The following is a 14,617-nucleotide window of genomic DNA, read 5'->3' on the forward strand; positions in this document are numbered from 1 at the left end:
TAAGGCCCCCACCCGCAGACCCCGACAACCACTGGCCAGGGTTGTGGGGAAGAGACCCTTGTTCCCTTCTGAACCATACTAGGCTGCATGCGCTCAACCCACCCACCCCATGTTGAGGGCATGCGGCCTGGTATGGTTCGGGGGGGGGGCGCTCTCTCATCCCCTCCCTTTCTTGACTTGCCAGGCTGCATGCTCAGATAAGGGTCTGGTATGGATTTTGGGGGGACCTCACGGCATTTTTAAAAAATTATTTAGCGGGGGGGGCATCGTAATTCACACTAGACCCGAAGGGCTTTGTATGGAATGGGGGGGTGGCAATTTTTTTTCACATTCAACTGTCACTGGAAAACCCTGCTGACGGCTGATGACTCATTGGTTGTTAAGGATGCGGCAGCCCCCACTTAGCAACCACCTATATATAGTGTTTGAAGTTCAGTCACTTTTTTTGTGCAAAAACAGGGAGGTCAATGGATATGAAAACGGATGTAAAAATTTACCTTCATATTTTTTACAATAAAAAACATGACTGAACTGAACAAAAAAATGAAACGTCCGTGTGAATCCAGCCAAAAATAGGATTTTTAAAACAGCTTATCTGTAAAATCATTTTCTTTGATGTACATCAGGGGACACAGAGCCGTAGTAATTACTATGTGGATAATATCGGACCGACAGGTATGCCCCTAAGCTGTGTACTCCCCTATATAACCCCTCCCATTACTGGGAGTCCTCAGTTTTGTAGCCAAGCAATACAAGTGTATACCAAGAAGGGAGGGAACGTTGTGTCCCCTGATGTACATCAAAGAAAAGGATTTTACAGGTAAGCTGTATTAAAAATCCGATTTTCTTTTCTTACATCAGGGGACACAGAGCCATAGTAATTACTATGTGGGATGTCCCATAGCAATGGCAACTGAAGAGGGGGAGACATAACAAAAAACAGGACGCCAGAGGACTCATACTGCAGCCTGCAGTATACTGTGCCCAATGGCAATATCCTCATGAACTTTAATATCGATTTGATCAAATCTGATTAACTTATGACCCGAAGACCAGGTTGCGGCCTTACAGATCTGAGCCATAGAGGCCTGATGATGCATCACCCAAGAGGCACTAATCGCCGCCGTCCGTGGGTCTTCCAACTTTGGGGTCTTGTCCCGCTCTTCAGGGGTCTTGTCCCGCTCTTCTTGCCGGGCCTCCGCTATCTTCTTATAGCTCTTTTACTAGCGTTGGCCCGGTCTTGTCGCCACCTTCTTCTTTTTTTCTTCCTTACAATGTTGACACAATGCTCTCTCTGGCCGCAATGGCTGGGACGCGTTGTGCGGCAACATATATGGACAGGGGGCGGGGTCACCAGGTGATGTCACATGGTGACCCCGCCCCTTATGATGTCACAGCCCACGGAGGGTGCTGGGACTGTGACATCATAAAGGTGGGGTTACCATGTGACATGACCCGGCGACCCCACCCCTTGTCCCTATATAAGTCGCCGCACAACGCGTCCCTGCCATTGCGGCCAGAGAAAGCATTGTGTCAACATCACAAGGAAGAAGAAGAGAAGAAGAGAAGAGAAGGTGGCGGCGGCGACAGAAGACTGGGCCAACGCTAGTAAAAGAGCTATAAGAAGATAGCGGAGGCCCGGCAGAAGAACCGAAGAGTGGGAAAAGACCCCAGAAGAGCGGGAGAAGACCCCCTGGACAGCGGCGGCGACGACGAAGAAGAAAGCTGGGCTCCCCCGCTAGTAAAAGAGCTAGCAGAAGATAGCGGAGGAGTCCGGTGAGAAGACCCCCCCAAGACAGAAGAGAAGACCACCGGAGCTGTCTAATAAATTATTTTAAAAACTTGTGTTGTTTATTTATTTACACTTTTTTTTCACCAGGTGAATGGGTAGGGGTACATCGTACCCCATACTCATTCACATAGGGTGGGAGGCCGGTATCTGGGGGCCCCCTTATTAAAGGGTGCTCCCGGATTCCGATAAGCCCCCCGCCTGTAGACCCAGAAAACCAACGGCTAGGGTTGCCGGGAAGATTCCCTTGTCCTCATCAATATGGGGACAAGGTGCTTTGGGGTGGGGGGGCCGCCCTTCCCCAAAGCACCCCCATGTTGAGGGCACGCGGCCTGGTACTGCTCAGGCGGGGGGCGCTCGCTTGTCCCCACCACCTTTCCTCACTGGCCGGGCTGGGTGCTCGGATAAGGGTCTGCTATGGAGTTTGGGGGCACAGCTCAGTGCTGTGCCAGCTTCCATCAGCGCTCTGCACACAGTTCGGTTGTGTCTTATGCGCATTTGACATCGGGATTGGACGCACCACAGCTGATGGCATCGGAGGCGATACCAGCATAAGAGGTTGAATGGCTCTTGTTGAGTACTTATATGCCTGAGTGACTCACCGCTATGGTGTGTGGGTCCACACCTTAGGGTAAGAGTACCCACTACCTCTATTTTTGTTGAGGCTTTGCAACCTTCTTGGAAGAAAAGTTATAAGCACCTTTAATATCTTTCCATACATTTGAACTTCCTTGTATGAAACAAATGCAAGCCTTATGTGGAGGAATCTTTATTACTCAATAAACATTCCCTGGGCTATAAGTTTACTTTTTAGTGGACATTTTTCACTTTAACATGTGTTTGGGGTTCACTTCCCACATTTTGTGCTAGTTATATTTATTGTTATTTGACATGGGACTCTTTTTCATTTTCACTAATGCTATTTCATGTTAACATAGATATTTGTCAGGTTTTCTATACCTGTCTATTTTTATCTTTTTCACAGGTTACTAGACATATGTAATATATATGTTTTGTTTGGATATATTATTTTCATGTTTTTTCTATTAGCGCTGCATTTTTTTGTTTTTTAATTTTACTTTCACAAATGGATCAATGTTGATGCTGGCTGCTATATTCCTACTTTTGACCTACTAGTAGTGCAACTATTTATTGATTTTTTTTAATAGGCTAGGACCACTATGCCTTGAGCCCTTAATCTAGCTAAAGGAGGTGCCAGAATCTTTCAGAACACTCGTGGTGCTGTGGCTAAGCCGAATGGCAGGGCCACAACTGAAAAGATAATTTTATATTTCAAAAATGCAGAAAATTCTGGTGAGTGAGAAACTTTGGCACATGGAGATATGCAACTCCCCTCCTTGCAGGGTGGACACAGCCTATCTAATTATGAAAGGATCGGATGTTTAAGTGCCGATTCAGATCTTTGAGATCTAGAATGGGTCTGACCTCTCTGGTCCATTCTGGAACTTTAAAAGTTTTGAGCCAAAACCCCCTGTTCCACTAAGGGAACCTCTGATCACCGACTGGGATAACAGCTGATCCAGAGGCCAAAAAGAGAGACATCTTTTTTCTCTGGATCCTTAGCAAGATCCCGGTGCTGCCCTTGTGGACTTTCCCTTGAACCTGACGGTTGAGGCCAATGAGACTGTCTAGAGGCAGATGCCCCAGGCATAAGAGAGGCAGCATGATAAAAGGAGAAATCTTTGAACCTCTTTTTACTGGTAAAGAGAGCTTTACCCTATTAGAGGTCTAAGAGCTTTCACATGGTGCTTCGGCTGATCAATATTTCAGCCACACTGCGAGAATGCACTAGCCCAAGCATAAGCCATAAGGCTTAAACAATAGAGTCTTTCATAGCATCTACTGTGAATCAGATACACCAGCCAATTGCCGGGCCTGCTGATCAGGCAGAATTTCAGGTATCTCCACAAACTGTTCCTTAACCCTTTGAAGTCCACATTTTTCAATGAGTTAGCGTGACTCAAAATGTGCTCCACCAAAATGGTGGAGCAGATGATAAAGGGTTAATGGACTGAGATACACCAATTGCAGCAAGAACCGGCTGCACTTCTGAACTGCAAAAGACATCTTGTCTTTAAAAGGAAGTTCCAACTTTAATTTGCTGTATTCTTTAACAACCGCTAAATATCCACCGGACATGTGAGAGACTGCTCACTAAGGTGATTGCAGCATCAATTGCTGAAACCCCCATTTTCTTCATAGAAATGTTTCCATTCAGAATACATAAGCTATGCATGAATGGGGGGGGGGGGGGGGGGTCTGTGCTTCAGGCAACAAAAGGGTTAAGGGAGTACACAAGCACCTGACTTGTGAAGCTACTCCTTCCATATTAGGATTTTCAGAAGAGGAAAAATAAGTATCTTCCAATATTTGGGAAGATCTACCTGATCCCCAGCCTCCTGCACCTCAATAAAAAGGTCCTGAGGACTAGATGGGAATCTGCTATGTTTAGTCCCACTATGGAGAGACATCATAGCCTTAATCTTCTTTCAAATTTTTTAAATGGTAGAAGAAAAAAACCCATTTGCATGATATATACAGGGACTGAAGTGTTCTACCCCTGACGGCTAAATCTGACTAGCCCTATCCCTCTAAGAGGAGGATGACATTCTTTTGAAAATGCATTTAGTTTATAGGGCAAAACAAATGACCTTTTGGAGAAGTTCCTGGTCCATTACCATTCATAGCCTGAAGCATAAAGCAGAGGCATTATGCAAAAGAATGTACATTGCTAGGCTATAGTTCAGCACCATCAGCTGCTATTAACCCTAGCTTCAGTAAAGTATAATGTGCCAAAGGAGTAAGCCTGTGTACACTAACCTGACCAAGCCATCCACCTGCTCTGTCCCTCCACAGCCAGCAGCAGCTTTCACACATACAGCGCTAAGACCAGCTTCCTCCATGTGTGGCCGGCGTCTGACGCCGCTAGCCATGCCCCCCGCAAATCACGCCCCCTTCCTTTCCTGGAAGGTGTTTTCCCACGCTAGCAGCATCCTGTGGACCTGTAAGCATGGTGGGGGGTAAATCCTTCACTGAAGCAGCCGTGGTCTGCCCTTTATATTTTTCTTTTTCTTTTTTTAAAGAAAGGCAACTTTTTTGGCATGCCCCCCAAAGGGGAATAAAGCCAATCTGGGGGCACAGGAAGAGACCAGACCTCCCCTTTATCAGAGGGTCTGTTCCGTCTGGAGGAGAGTGAAGGCTTCTGCTGTTTCCAGCGTCAGGACGGTGAGTGCTCAATACAGCCCCCAGTGGTGACACATAGGCATGACAACATTATACATCGAAGGAGAAATTCCTGAGAAAGTCTCCCTTACCTTATCCTCGCAGCAGGGTTTTATCAGAGACCCTTCACGGTAGGCTCCGAGACCTTTTAGGAAACCTTCAGGAACCAGGGAACCTCGGGTTACCCACAATCCTGGACCTGTGACAGCACCCTGCTAGTAAAAACATTATGGCCTTACTACCAAAAAGTACTGGATCCCAGGGCCCAGCTCTCTAAGAGAAGCGCTTGCAAGAAAAAACGTGTTTCTTCGGACACAAGGCCCGGGTACCATTCATTTAGCCCATGAAAAGACATCAGAACAGATCCGGTCAGCATGGCTAGCCCTCATCAAGGATTACTACCCGTGGAGCTCAGTGCAGCACATCTTGACCAACACCTTAGACACTGGCGAAAACACTGAGGACTCCCAGTAATGGGAGAGGTTATATAGGGGAGTACACGCCTTAGGGGGGTACCAGTGTCCAGCACCTGTCGGTCCAATATAACCCACACAGTAATTAATATGGCTCTGTGTCCCCTGATGTAAGAAAAGAAAACATTTTTGTGATCACTACTGCAGAGTATACAATTAACTTGAGTGATTCTAAGCGACACCTAACATACTTATTTCATTATTATTAGACTCTTATTAGGGCTGCTTTAGGTTGAAATGTTAAGTAACATTGAGCTATACACCCACCATGTCCTGATCTGCTGTGAGGATCAGAAGAACCAAGTGTTGGGAGCCGCGTGCTACAATGGGCTCGGTGCACTGAGCCAGTGATCCATGAACATGCTGCCCATCAAATTACAGTGCTGTATAATAATAGGTTTAACTTTTCTGCTCATCTGCTTTTCAGCTCCTGCTTTGAACCTTTGCATTTGCATTCTACATTCGCTGATGCCATTACAGACGCAAATAAATTAAGATGATTTACTCCTTCTGAATTATGTTTATTGATGCTTGTATAATTTAATTTCACACAGATTCCATTAAAGATTATGCTCTCTGTCACGGAATGCTTCCAGTGGGAAAATATAATCATGTTATAATAGATTTCTCTGTTGCATTATTGTAGATATACAAGAGGGCTGTTGTTTCGTATTAATAAAACAGGACTACAACTAGGGAAACAAATCAATGTCACAAAGCTACCTCGTCCTAACTTGTTAGGTGGCTGGAACCACTTATTATCACAAACTGAAGGCACTCTGCATGTTTCTGGAGTGCTTTCATATATGTTTAATTAGTAACTAGGTAAACACAATCTGCTTTCTCTACGCGGCCAACAGCTGAAGACAGATGGAGTTATTTAAGAAATACATCATATTCTAGATACATATAAATGGTGCCATTATTAAAGAATACATTTTCTACAATAATTTTATTTGGACACTAAAAAAAATGTTCACTGGGGAATTTAAAGGAAACTTCCAAGAAAACGTGTCTGCTGCCATTGCGGTCTCCTACTTTTAAAAATAAAAAATGCCTGGTTTCGGTGCTAATCCAGCCAGCCAACATTCTCAGAAAGTCGGTAGCAATAGGAGCTTATCCTTCTCTCAATAGAGGTGTACTTTAAAGGCACACGCTAGGCACGTTTTTTGTTAGAGTTATACATTTCTGAATTTTTTTTTCTTTCTATCTGTCCTCCATTGTAATATGTTCCATTCCCATCTCTGTGATGGCCATAAAGGAAGGAGGAGGTAAATTTGTCACTAGGACAGGAAAGCATCAACAGCAAGTTTCAACCCTTCTTCATGTCACTAAAAATGTGTTTTGTCTGTGTTCTCGTTGCAGAAATATGAAATCACTTCCTGACATTAAGGGAAGTGAAATGCCTCCAGCAGAGACACAGACAGCAATAAAAAGCCAATATAGTCTTTAACCTATAGAATGGTTTAGCTGCTTGCCTCAGAAAAAGGCTTTAACCCTTTAAGGACCAAACCTTTTTTTATAGTTGGTGTTTACAAGATAATTTTTTTTTTTGCTAGAAAATTACTTAGAACGCCCAAACATTATATATATTTTTTTCAGACACCCTAGAAAATAAAATGGCAGTCAGGCACTTCTTTTTTATTTTTACACTGTCCCTTTAAAAAAAATGTTTGGGATCACTTTAATTCCTATTAAGAGGAATGTAAACATCCCTTGTAATAGAAAAAAAAGCATGCCAGGACCTCTTTAATGTGAGATCTGGGGTCAAAAAGACCTCAGATCTCACATTTACAGTTAAAAGCAATAAAAAATTTTTTTTTGCTCAATATAAAAAAAATTGTCCCTTTAAGGCCGCTGGGCTGAGGTGACATTTGACTTTGCTCCCATCAGCTAATGGCATTGAGTAGAGGCCATCATTTCCTCACTACCAGGGTAAAGGTTCAGATCGTCTCCACCGCTAACGACAGATCTGGTAAGTGGCGGAGACAACTGGGACACGGTGGGACTCCTCTCCCGCCACCTATAAAAGTGATCTTGCGGTAAATCCGCCACAGAGACCACTTTTTATTATTACTATACATGATTTATATAGCGCAAACAGTTTATGCAGCGCTTTACAATGTATAGGGTAGACAACACAATTACAGTACAGTCCAATACAAAAGGTACAGGAGGTACATTTATTGTCAAGTGGACCGCCCCCCTCGTTGAAGAAAATATTGGGGTTCTGGCAGCTATCTGCTCCATAACAACAGTAATTAATTTCAAAGTAGCGACGTAAATCCACAGTGGGTGGTCCGGAAATGGCGGTTGTAAAGTTGTATCTATTATATTCTTTTATCCTCTCTGTTTTAGGAACAAATGACATACAGTGCACGTGTTTTTTAAATTAGAAAGCTAAATACCTTCTTTGCCCAGCTCTGCTGTGTGGTCACATGTCCTTCCACTGCTCTCCTTCTGGATCTAAGGAGTGCAGTGGGAGGGGTTGAGATTCCCCTCTGACGTATTCAAGCTAGCAGAGGGAGGACATGTGACCACACAGCAGAGCTGGGCAAAGAAGGTATTTAGCTAATTCTAAAACAAATACACACACCGTACTTAATATGTTCCTGAAACAGAGAGGATAAAAGTATATAATAGATGTTACCTTACACTTTACCAAAGGGAAAGAGCAGCTGCAGCAGAATACTTAATCAAGGCAGGAGGAGAGGGGAGGAAATCAGTTTCACAGTTCACACACTGACTACAGAAATGACAAGGAGAGAGGGAGGGGGAGATGCTGAATACACAGAAGGACACACGTAATTTTATCATGCTATCAGGGATCAGTGGCCCTGATAAATGTGGTCAGTACACACAGGGGAACACAGGAACAGGCAGGATCAACCAGGTATTGTACAACACAGAAAGGGACAATTTACATTGTTTTTAGGATTACAAAGGGCAACCAATCCCTGTTCCCAATCAAATATATAATTTGTAATGATATTCATAAACCTCTGTTCAGTAGTTAGTTAGCAAAAAACATTTCTGTGCGTGTGCTAAATGATTTCAAAATAAGTGCAAAGCAGAAGGTCCTACACAGAAATATACCCTGTCCAAAAGTTGTATAAATAAAATAATGCCAGCATCCCATGATTTTTTCATGCTCTTTGAAGCCATGTCATGTTAAGGGACTAAACTTTTAGTTAAATAAACCTTTCTAATAAAGAGCCTTCCAAAACAGATATAACAGGGATGGCTATTACAGAACACAAACCTTTGGCTTATTTATACAGTTGTGTTCAAAAAGCAAGTAAAGCTCAAAATCCTTATAACGGCTGTTATTTCCGTACACATAAATGCATTGGGAACACTGCACAGTCTATTCCAAAGGCGAAACATGAACACAAATGTTTCAAATTTGTTATTACTTTACAGAAAGTGATGAAAAAGGAATATTAGGCATTTCCAAAAAATATAGCAGTGTCTGCATTTTTCTTTAAAAACTCAAACACTCACTGTATGAACTGAAAAATGCGATTTAGCTTTCCTGTAAATCTCTGAACTAATATTTTGTTGTATAACCACTTTATGAGAACTGCTTTACATCTGTGTTGCATGGAGTCCACCAACTTCTGGCACCTGTGAACAGGTATTCCCAACCAAGGATGATTGTACTACATTCCACAATTCATCTGCATTTTACCTCAGAAACAGCCTTTTTGATGTCACCCAAGGAAGTCAGGGTCAGGGTAAAATCTTGATAATATGTGTGGAACAAGGTAACTTCTATTAAGGAGTTTCAGGAAGTTGTGCCAGTGGTTGACACATCTGGAGGCTCTAAATGTAATTCCTCTAGCATAGGGGCAGTTTTAATACAGTTATCATTGGGTTGTAGGTGGGCATAGAATCTTGAAATGCCTCCCTTCCAGAAAGGCCCATCTTTGAGCTCCTGCCAAATTTCACAATTCACCCCAATTTCACGCACATTATGTTTGGAAAGTAGATGTCTAATTTGTAAGGTCTCAAATTGTTTATTGCTTGGGTTCCCAATGGTGATGTCCCTGATATAGTGTACACCCTGAGAAGTGCAGTGTTGTTGTTTAACCCCTTCAGATCCGTGCTATAGCCGAATGATGGCTACAGCGCGGATCTACTTTGCTGGGAAGCTGTCAATAGACATCCTCCCCTTTGCACCTCTGAAGGGTGCATGTGGCGGCACACGCTGTGATCACCCGAGTCAATGAGACTCAGATGATCACAGATCGGAGTAGGGGGTCGATCCCGGCCCCCTACCACGTGATCAGCTGTCAGTCAATGACAGCTGATCACGTGATGTCAACAGAAGATTGGTAATTGTTTTTTTTTCTTCTCACACTGACAGTGTGAGCAGAAAAAAAGCCGATCACCGGCTTCTGTTGAAGGGACATCGGTCCCGAAGAGGAAGAGGCGAGGCCCAACAGTACATAAGTGTCAGCAATCAGTGCCACCTATCAATGCCCACAAGTGCCACCTATCAATGCCCACCAATGGAGCCAATCAGTGCCTCATCAGTGCCACCTAGCAGTGCTGATCAGTGCCCATCACTGCCACCCATCAGTGCCCATCACTGCCACTCATCAGTGCCTGATATCAGTGTCACATATTAGTGCCCTTCAGTGCCACCTATCAATGCCCTTCAGTGCTGCCCATCAGTGCCACCTCTCAGTGCCCACCAATGTCACCTATCAGTGCCCACCAGTGTCGCCTTATCAGTGCCCATCAATGCAGCCTATCGGTGCCCATCAGTGCAGCCTATTGGTGCCCATCAGTGCAGCTTATCAGTGCCCTTTCAGTGTAGCCTCCTTAGCGTACATCAATGAAGGAGAACAATTACCTGTTTGTTTAACAAAGGCCCTTCAGGTCTGGTATGGGTATTAAGGGGAACCCTGCGCCATTTTTTTTAAAAAATGGCATAGGGGTTCCCTCAAAATCAATACCAGACCTGGATTTTAAGGGGAACCCTACGCCAAAATTTAAAAAAAGACCTGAAGGGCCTGGTATGGATTTTGAGGGGACCCCCACGCTATTTTTTTTAAAATAAAATTTGGTTCGGGGTTCCCCTTAATATACTTACCAGGTCCAAAGGGCCTGGTAATGGACTGGGGGGGAACCCATGCCATTTTTTTCAATGAGTTTTATCTATATTGCCGAGACCCAACAATTCATTACAGCTGCGATCAGTTTTACATTTTCTTCCTTTTGAAATATCACTTTTCTGTGGTACTGTTCTAAATATGGGAAAATTGTGCCACTTTACAGGTATACTATAGACACCCCCAGGCACAATATTTAAAGGAATATTTAATTTTTATCGTTTCACTTTAAGCATTATTAAAATCACTGCTCCCGAAAAAACATCAGTTTTTAAAACTTTTTTTGCATTGATACATGTCCCCAGGGGCAGGACCTGGTCCCCAAACACTTGTTATGACAATAACCTGCATATAAGCCTTTAAAATTAGTACTTTTGATTTTTCATGTTCGTGTCCCATAGACTTTAACGGGGTTCGCGTGTCCGTCCAAATTTTTTGTCTGTTCACAAATTCTGGTGCGAACTGAACCAGGGGGAGTTTGACTCATCCTTAATCATAACCATGATCTATATATAAGACACTTTGGAAGCCAATTGTTAACCTTAAAATACAGTACAGAAAACAGTTTTTTTTAACCTGAATAGTAACTATTGGTGCTTTTCCCCAAATGCGCCACTTTCAGTAAGCCATGCTTTCTGATCAGCTCTTGAAAAAGCCAGGTCCATGTGAATGCTTATGATTTTAGTTTACAATACAGATGTAAACTGTAATAAATCAGCTTCTTGCTAACCTTTCTAGTTTAGGCTCACCATATTTTAATGAACATGTACCTTTGAAAATAATACCTATAAAAAATTACAACAGAATAACCTACCTGGGAGTATGAACTTGCTACATGATTCTGAATTTCATCCATTGTATCTGTGCCATAGGACACTGTACCAAGATGAAGACGCTTAAAAACCATTTCATTCTGGGTAAGTGTACCTGAAAGAGATGTTAGTTTAAAAATGTTAGCTGTCGTAAAAATTCCATTAAACCTTTTCCTTTTTTGTTATGACTACACAAAAAACACATAAAAAAATCTATTTTCTTATATATTGGCTAGCAGGGCAGAATTAAGTTGTTTTGAGAACAAATAGATTTAAGGAAAAAAAAAAAAAGAGGTTGTGCGAGTTGTAAAATTTATTTTTAGGCTGCTTATCAGCCTTAGCCTAAATGTAATTTAACCAAATACTTATTTTTCATTTAGTATTACAGGCAGCAAGTGATGAGCACACAGGCAAAAAACGCTTATGTTTTATCCTATAAGCATTTACAATACATACATATAAGGGTTTGAGTATATTGGTGTAACTGGCTTGCATCTGAGATGCATTAGATTAGCTTCTAAATTGTTTTGCATTCACATTGACTTGCATGGTGAAGAAAAGCAAAGAAACGCCTGTTTGCACAAGCTCTAAAGCAAGAGACAGCTACTACTACACTGAGGCTGGAGAAAAATTTTTACACATTGTACAAAATACAACATACACTATGAAGCAAAAGGAGAGTGGTTATTTACATCCAACCAGACTTATTTATTTTTCTGAAAGATGACAAACTGATAGTTATAAGCAAATGCTTTACTTTTTTTTTTTTTTATCTGCGTTTCTACATCAGTTCCAAAAGTATTTTATTGTCATAGGGTAAAACAAAGTAAAATGACAATGTTAAAAATATACCCTAAAGACAGGCTAACTAAAGCTAAACCCTTAAACTTTTCAAAGCAAAATTATTTTTCACCATGGGATTTTAATTACATATTCAAAATGTATTTTATTCATTTCAAGTGTGTAATAATTTCCATTTTTTTATTCCAGTAGAAGAAATGTATAACATAAAATACAAAACATACAGTAAAAATATGAATATGCATTTGCCAGGAGAACTATAATTTATTTAAAAAAAAAAATCTCCTAATCAACATGAACAAAAAAAGAAGAAGCATGTCTAGTTCCTGCCCAGCGCCAGACTTTACAAGTCTTTTATTCTCTAAGGTGAGATTACTGCTGGTTGGAGGTTAATCTGCAGGAGTACAGGTTTCTGTTAACATATCTGAAATGAGATCAGAGACAAATCCCTGTACATGATAGAATGAAATCTTCTACTAAGGTGAAACCGTACATGCATACTTTTTTTTTTTTAAATGTATGCCCCAGGCTGAATTTTGTATAACATCGTAACATTATTCTTTGGGGATCATGAAGGATTTTTTTCCCTGTTAGAGTAGCTTGGACCACACTTTATAAGGGTTTTTATTTCCTCAGATCAGCTGTGGGCTAGCTTTTTTAGGCTGAATTTGATGGACATGTGTCTTTCCTCAACCTAACTATGTTATCCAAACAATAGCAGACCCAAAGAAAATTTGTTACACTGCAATTCGATTAGTGCATTGTTGTTTGTTCAATTGCTTTTTATAGGGTGTCAGACTTTTTTTTTTGCCTTAGGCTGGAAATTACAGGAATTCTGATGATTAGTTTCCTTATTTCACTAACCGTAGTCAAAAGGCAACCAACGATTTTATTAAAGAGGAACTGAACTCTGGAAGCTGTACCCAAAAAAACAGCAGGTAGAGGACAAAGCATGTGGTTTCTTAGCAGTTACTATTTCCCATGACTAAGTTACTGTGTCTTGTTCTGCAATGTGTCACTCTTTACAGATGCAGCAAACCTTGGCAGAGGCAAGACTTTGCTTCCTCGGGTCAGAGCCTCCAGCAACAGTGAGCAGTACAGTAGTGACATCACCAAAACATATCCCAAATCTCGAGACTAGTATTCAGAGGTGGCAGTGCTTTAGATATCATTTTGCAGATATAAATTAAAGCACTGAGCCTGTAAGCACAAGAGCACCTAGGCACCCTCATAGGAAGTGCACTGCTTCCTATTTTACATATACAATTTCTGAATTGCTTATTAAAAATTAGGAACTCTAGATGCTCCCTATAACAACAAATCCTAATTTTTAAATTCAGATCTACTTTAATACCGGGGCTGAATTTACCATGATTGCAGTCAAGGGCAAGTGCTTAGGGCAACATGGTAAAAGGTGGCAATACCAAGCTAAAAAAATAAGAAATTATCATAATGTTTTCCTTATTCTGTTTATTTCTTTTAACTTTTTTTTTCTAAATTTAAAAGGAGACCTGCAGTGGCAAAGGAGATGTTCAAAAAAAACAGAAGGCTCTTTACAGGTCAGAAAATCAGAAGGCTCTTTACAGGTCAGAGAACATGAAACCATCTCTTTATGTTTTTGTATGGTGGTCTGTACAGTTGAAAAGTAACTATGCATGGTGCCTTCAATAACACATTCAGCATTCGTTTTTAGTAAGAAAACAATATGACACAAGGGTAACAGTGTGTACTAGAGATGTCATCCTTCAGCAATGCATAAAGATACTTTATGTCTTAATACAGCCCTGATTAGGAGATTTCTCAGATACCTTATATTAGTATTCACATATTTAGATAAAGTAAATTTTCTGTTGAATGTAGCAATTTGTTTTGAGCTTCTTTCTGATTTTGTTTTCTGACATTGATTGCCAAATATAAATGATTGAGTCTCATCTTTTGGGATTCTGAGGGTTGCAATATATAGAATCCCCACTGTATATAGTTTAATATGATTTCTAATATAAACTTTCTTGCTTTATAACTGCAAGAAAACCCGTGCCTGGTAATATATTTATTGAAATAGTAATTACATTGTATTAAGTCTATGTAAACAGCTGGAGGAAAAAACACAAAAGGAAGAATGTAGTAAAGATGGCACTGTTCTAGATATTGGTGAATGATGTCACTAGAGAGGTATGTGTTTTTGCATGCACTTACAATAATACCAGTAGCCTTGGTAGCTTGTATGATCACAGTTCATTACTAAAGGAAGCCATGTTTGTCTCCAGAGCATATATTCACAGTCACATTTACAATTTATGAGTCCCCGGCTGCACTGTGTTTTAAACAATGGCATTATCCAATGCAACCAGTGAGAAGATTAAAGTTCTCCCTGCAGAT

At 41.3% G+C, this 14,617-nt stretch overlaps 1 protein-coding gene across 2 annotated transcripts in view; it reads right to left on the reverse strand.

Moving 5' to 3' along the window:
• The window catches only part of ATP9B (ATPase phospholipid transporting 9B (putative)), a 534,623-nt gene that overhangs the window by 137,343 nt on the left and 382,663 nt on the right, over positions 1-14,617 (reverse strand). For both annotated transcript variants that reach the window (XM_077492334.1, XM_077492333.1), the window contains exon 14: positions 11,440-11,552. In XM_077492334.1, the coding sequence (XP_077348460.1) occupies positions 11,440-11,552 (113 nt within the window). The remainder of the gene's footprint in view (positions 1-11,439; positions 11,553-14,617) is intronic.

Source organism: Lithobates pipiens, unplaced genomic scaffold, assembly GCF_037356315.1.
Source record: "Lithobates pipiens isolate NorthernLeopardFrog02 unplaced genomic scaffold, aLitPip1_a1.2 Scaffold_19, whole genome shotgun sequence".
Taxonomy (NCBI): Eukaryota; Metazoa; Chordata; class Amphibia; order Anura; family Ranidae; genus Lithobates; species Lithobates pipiens.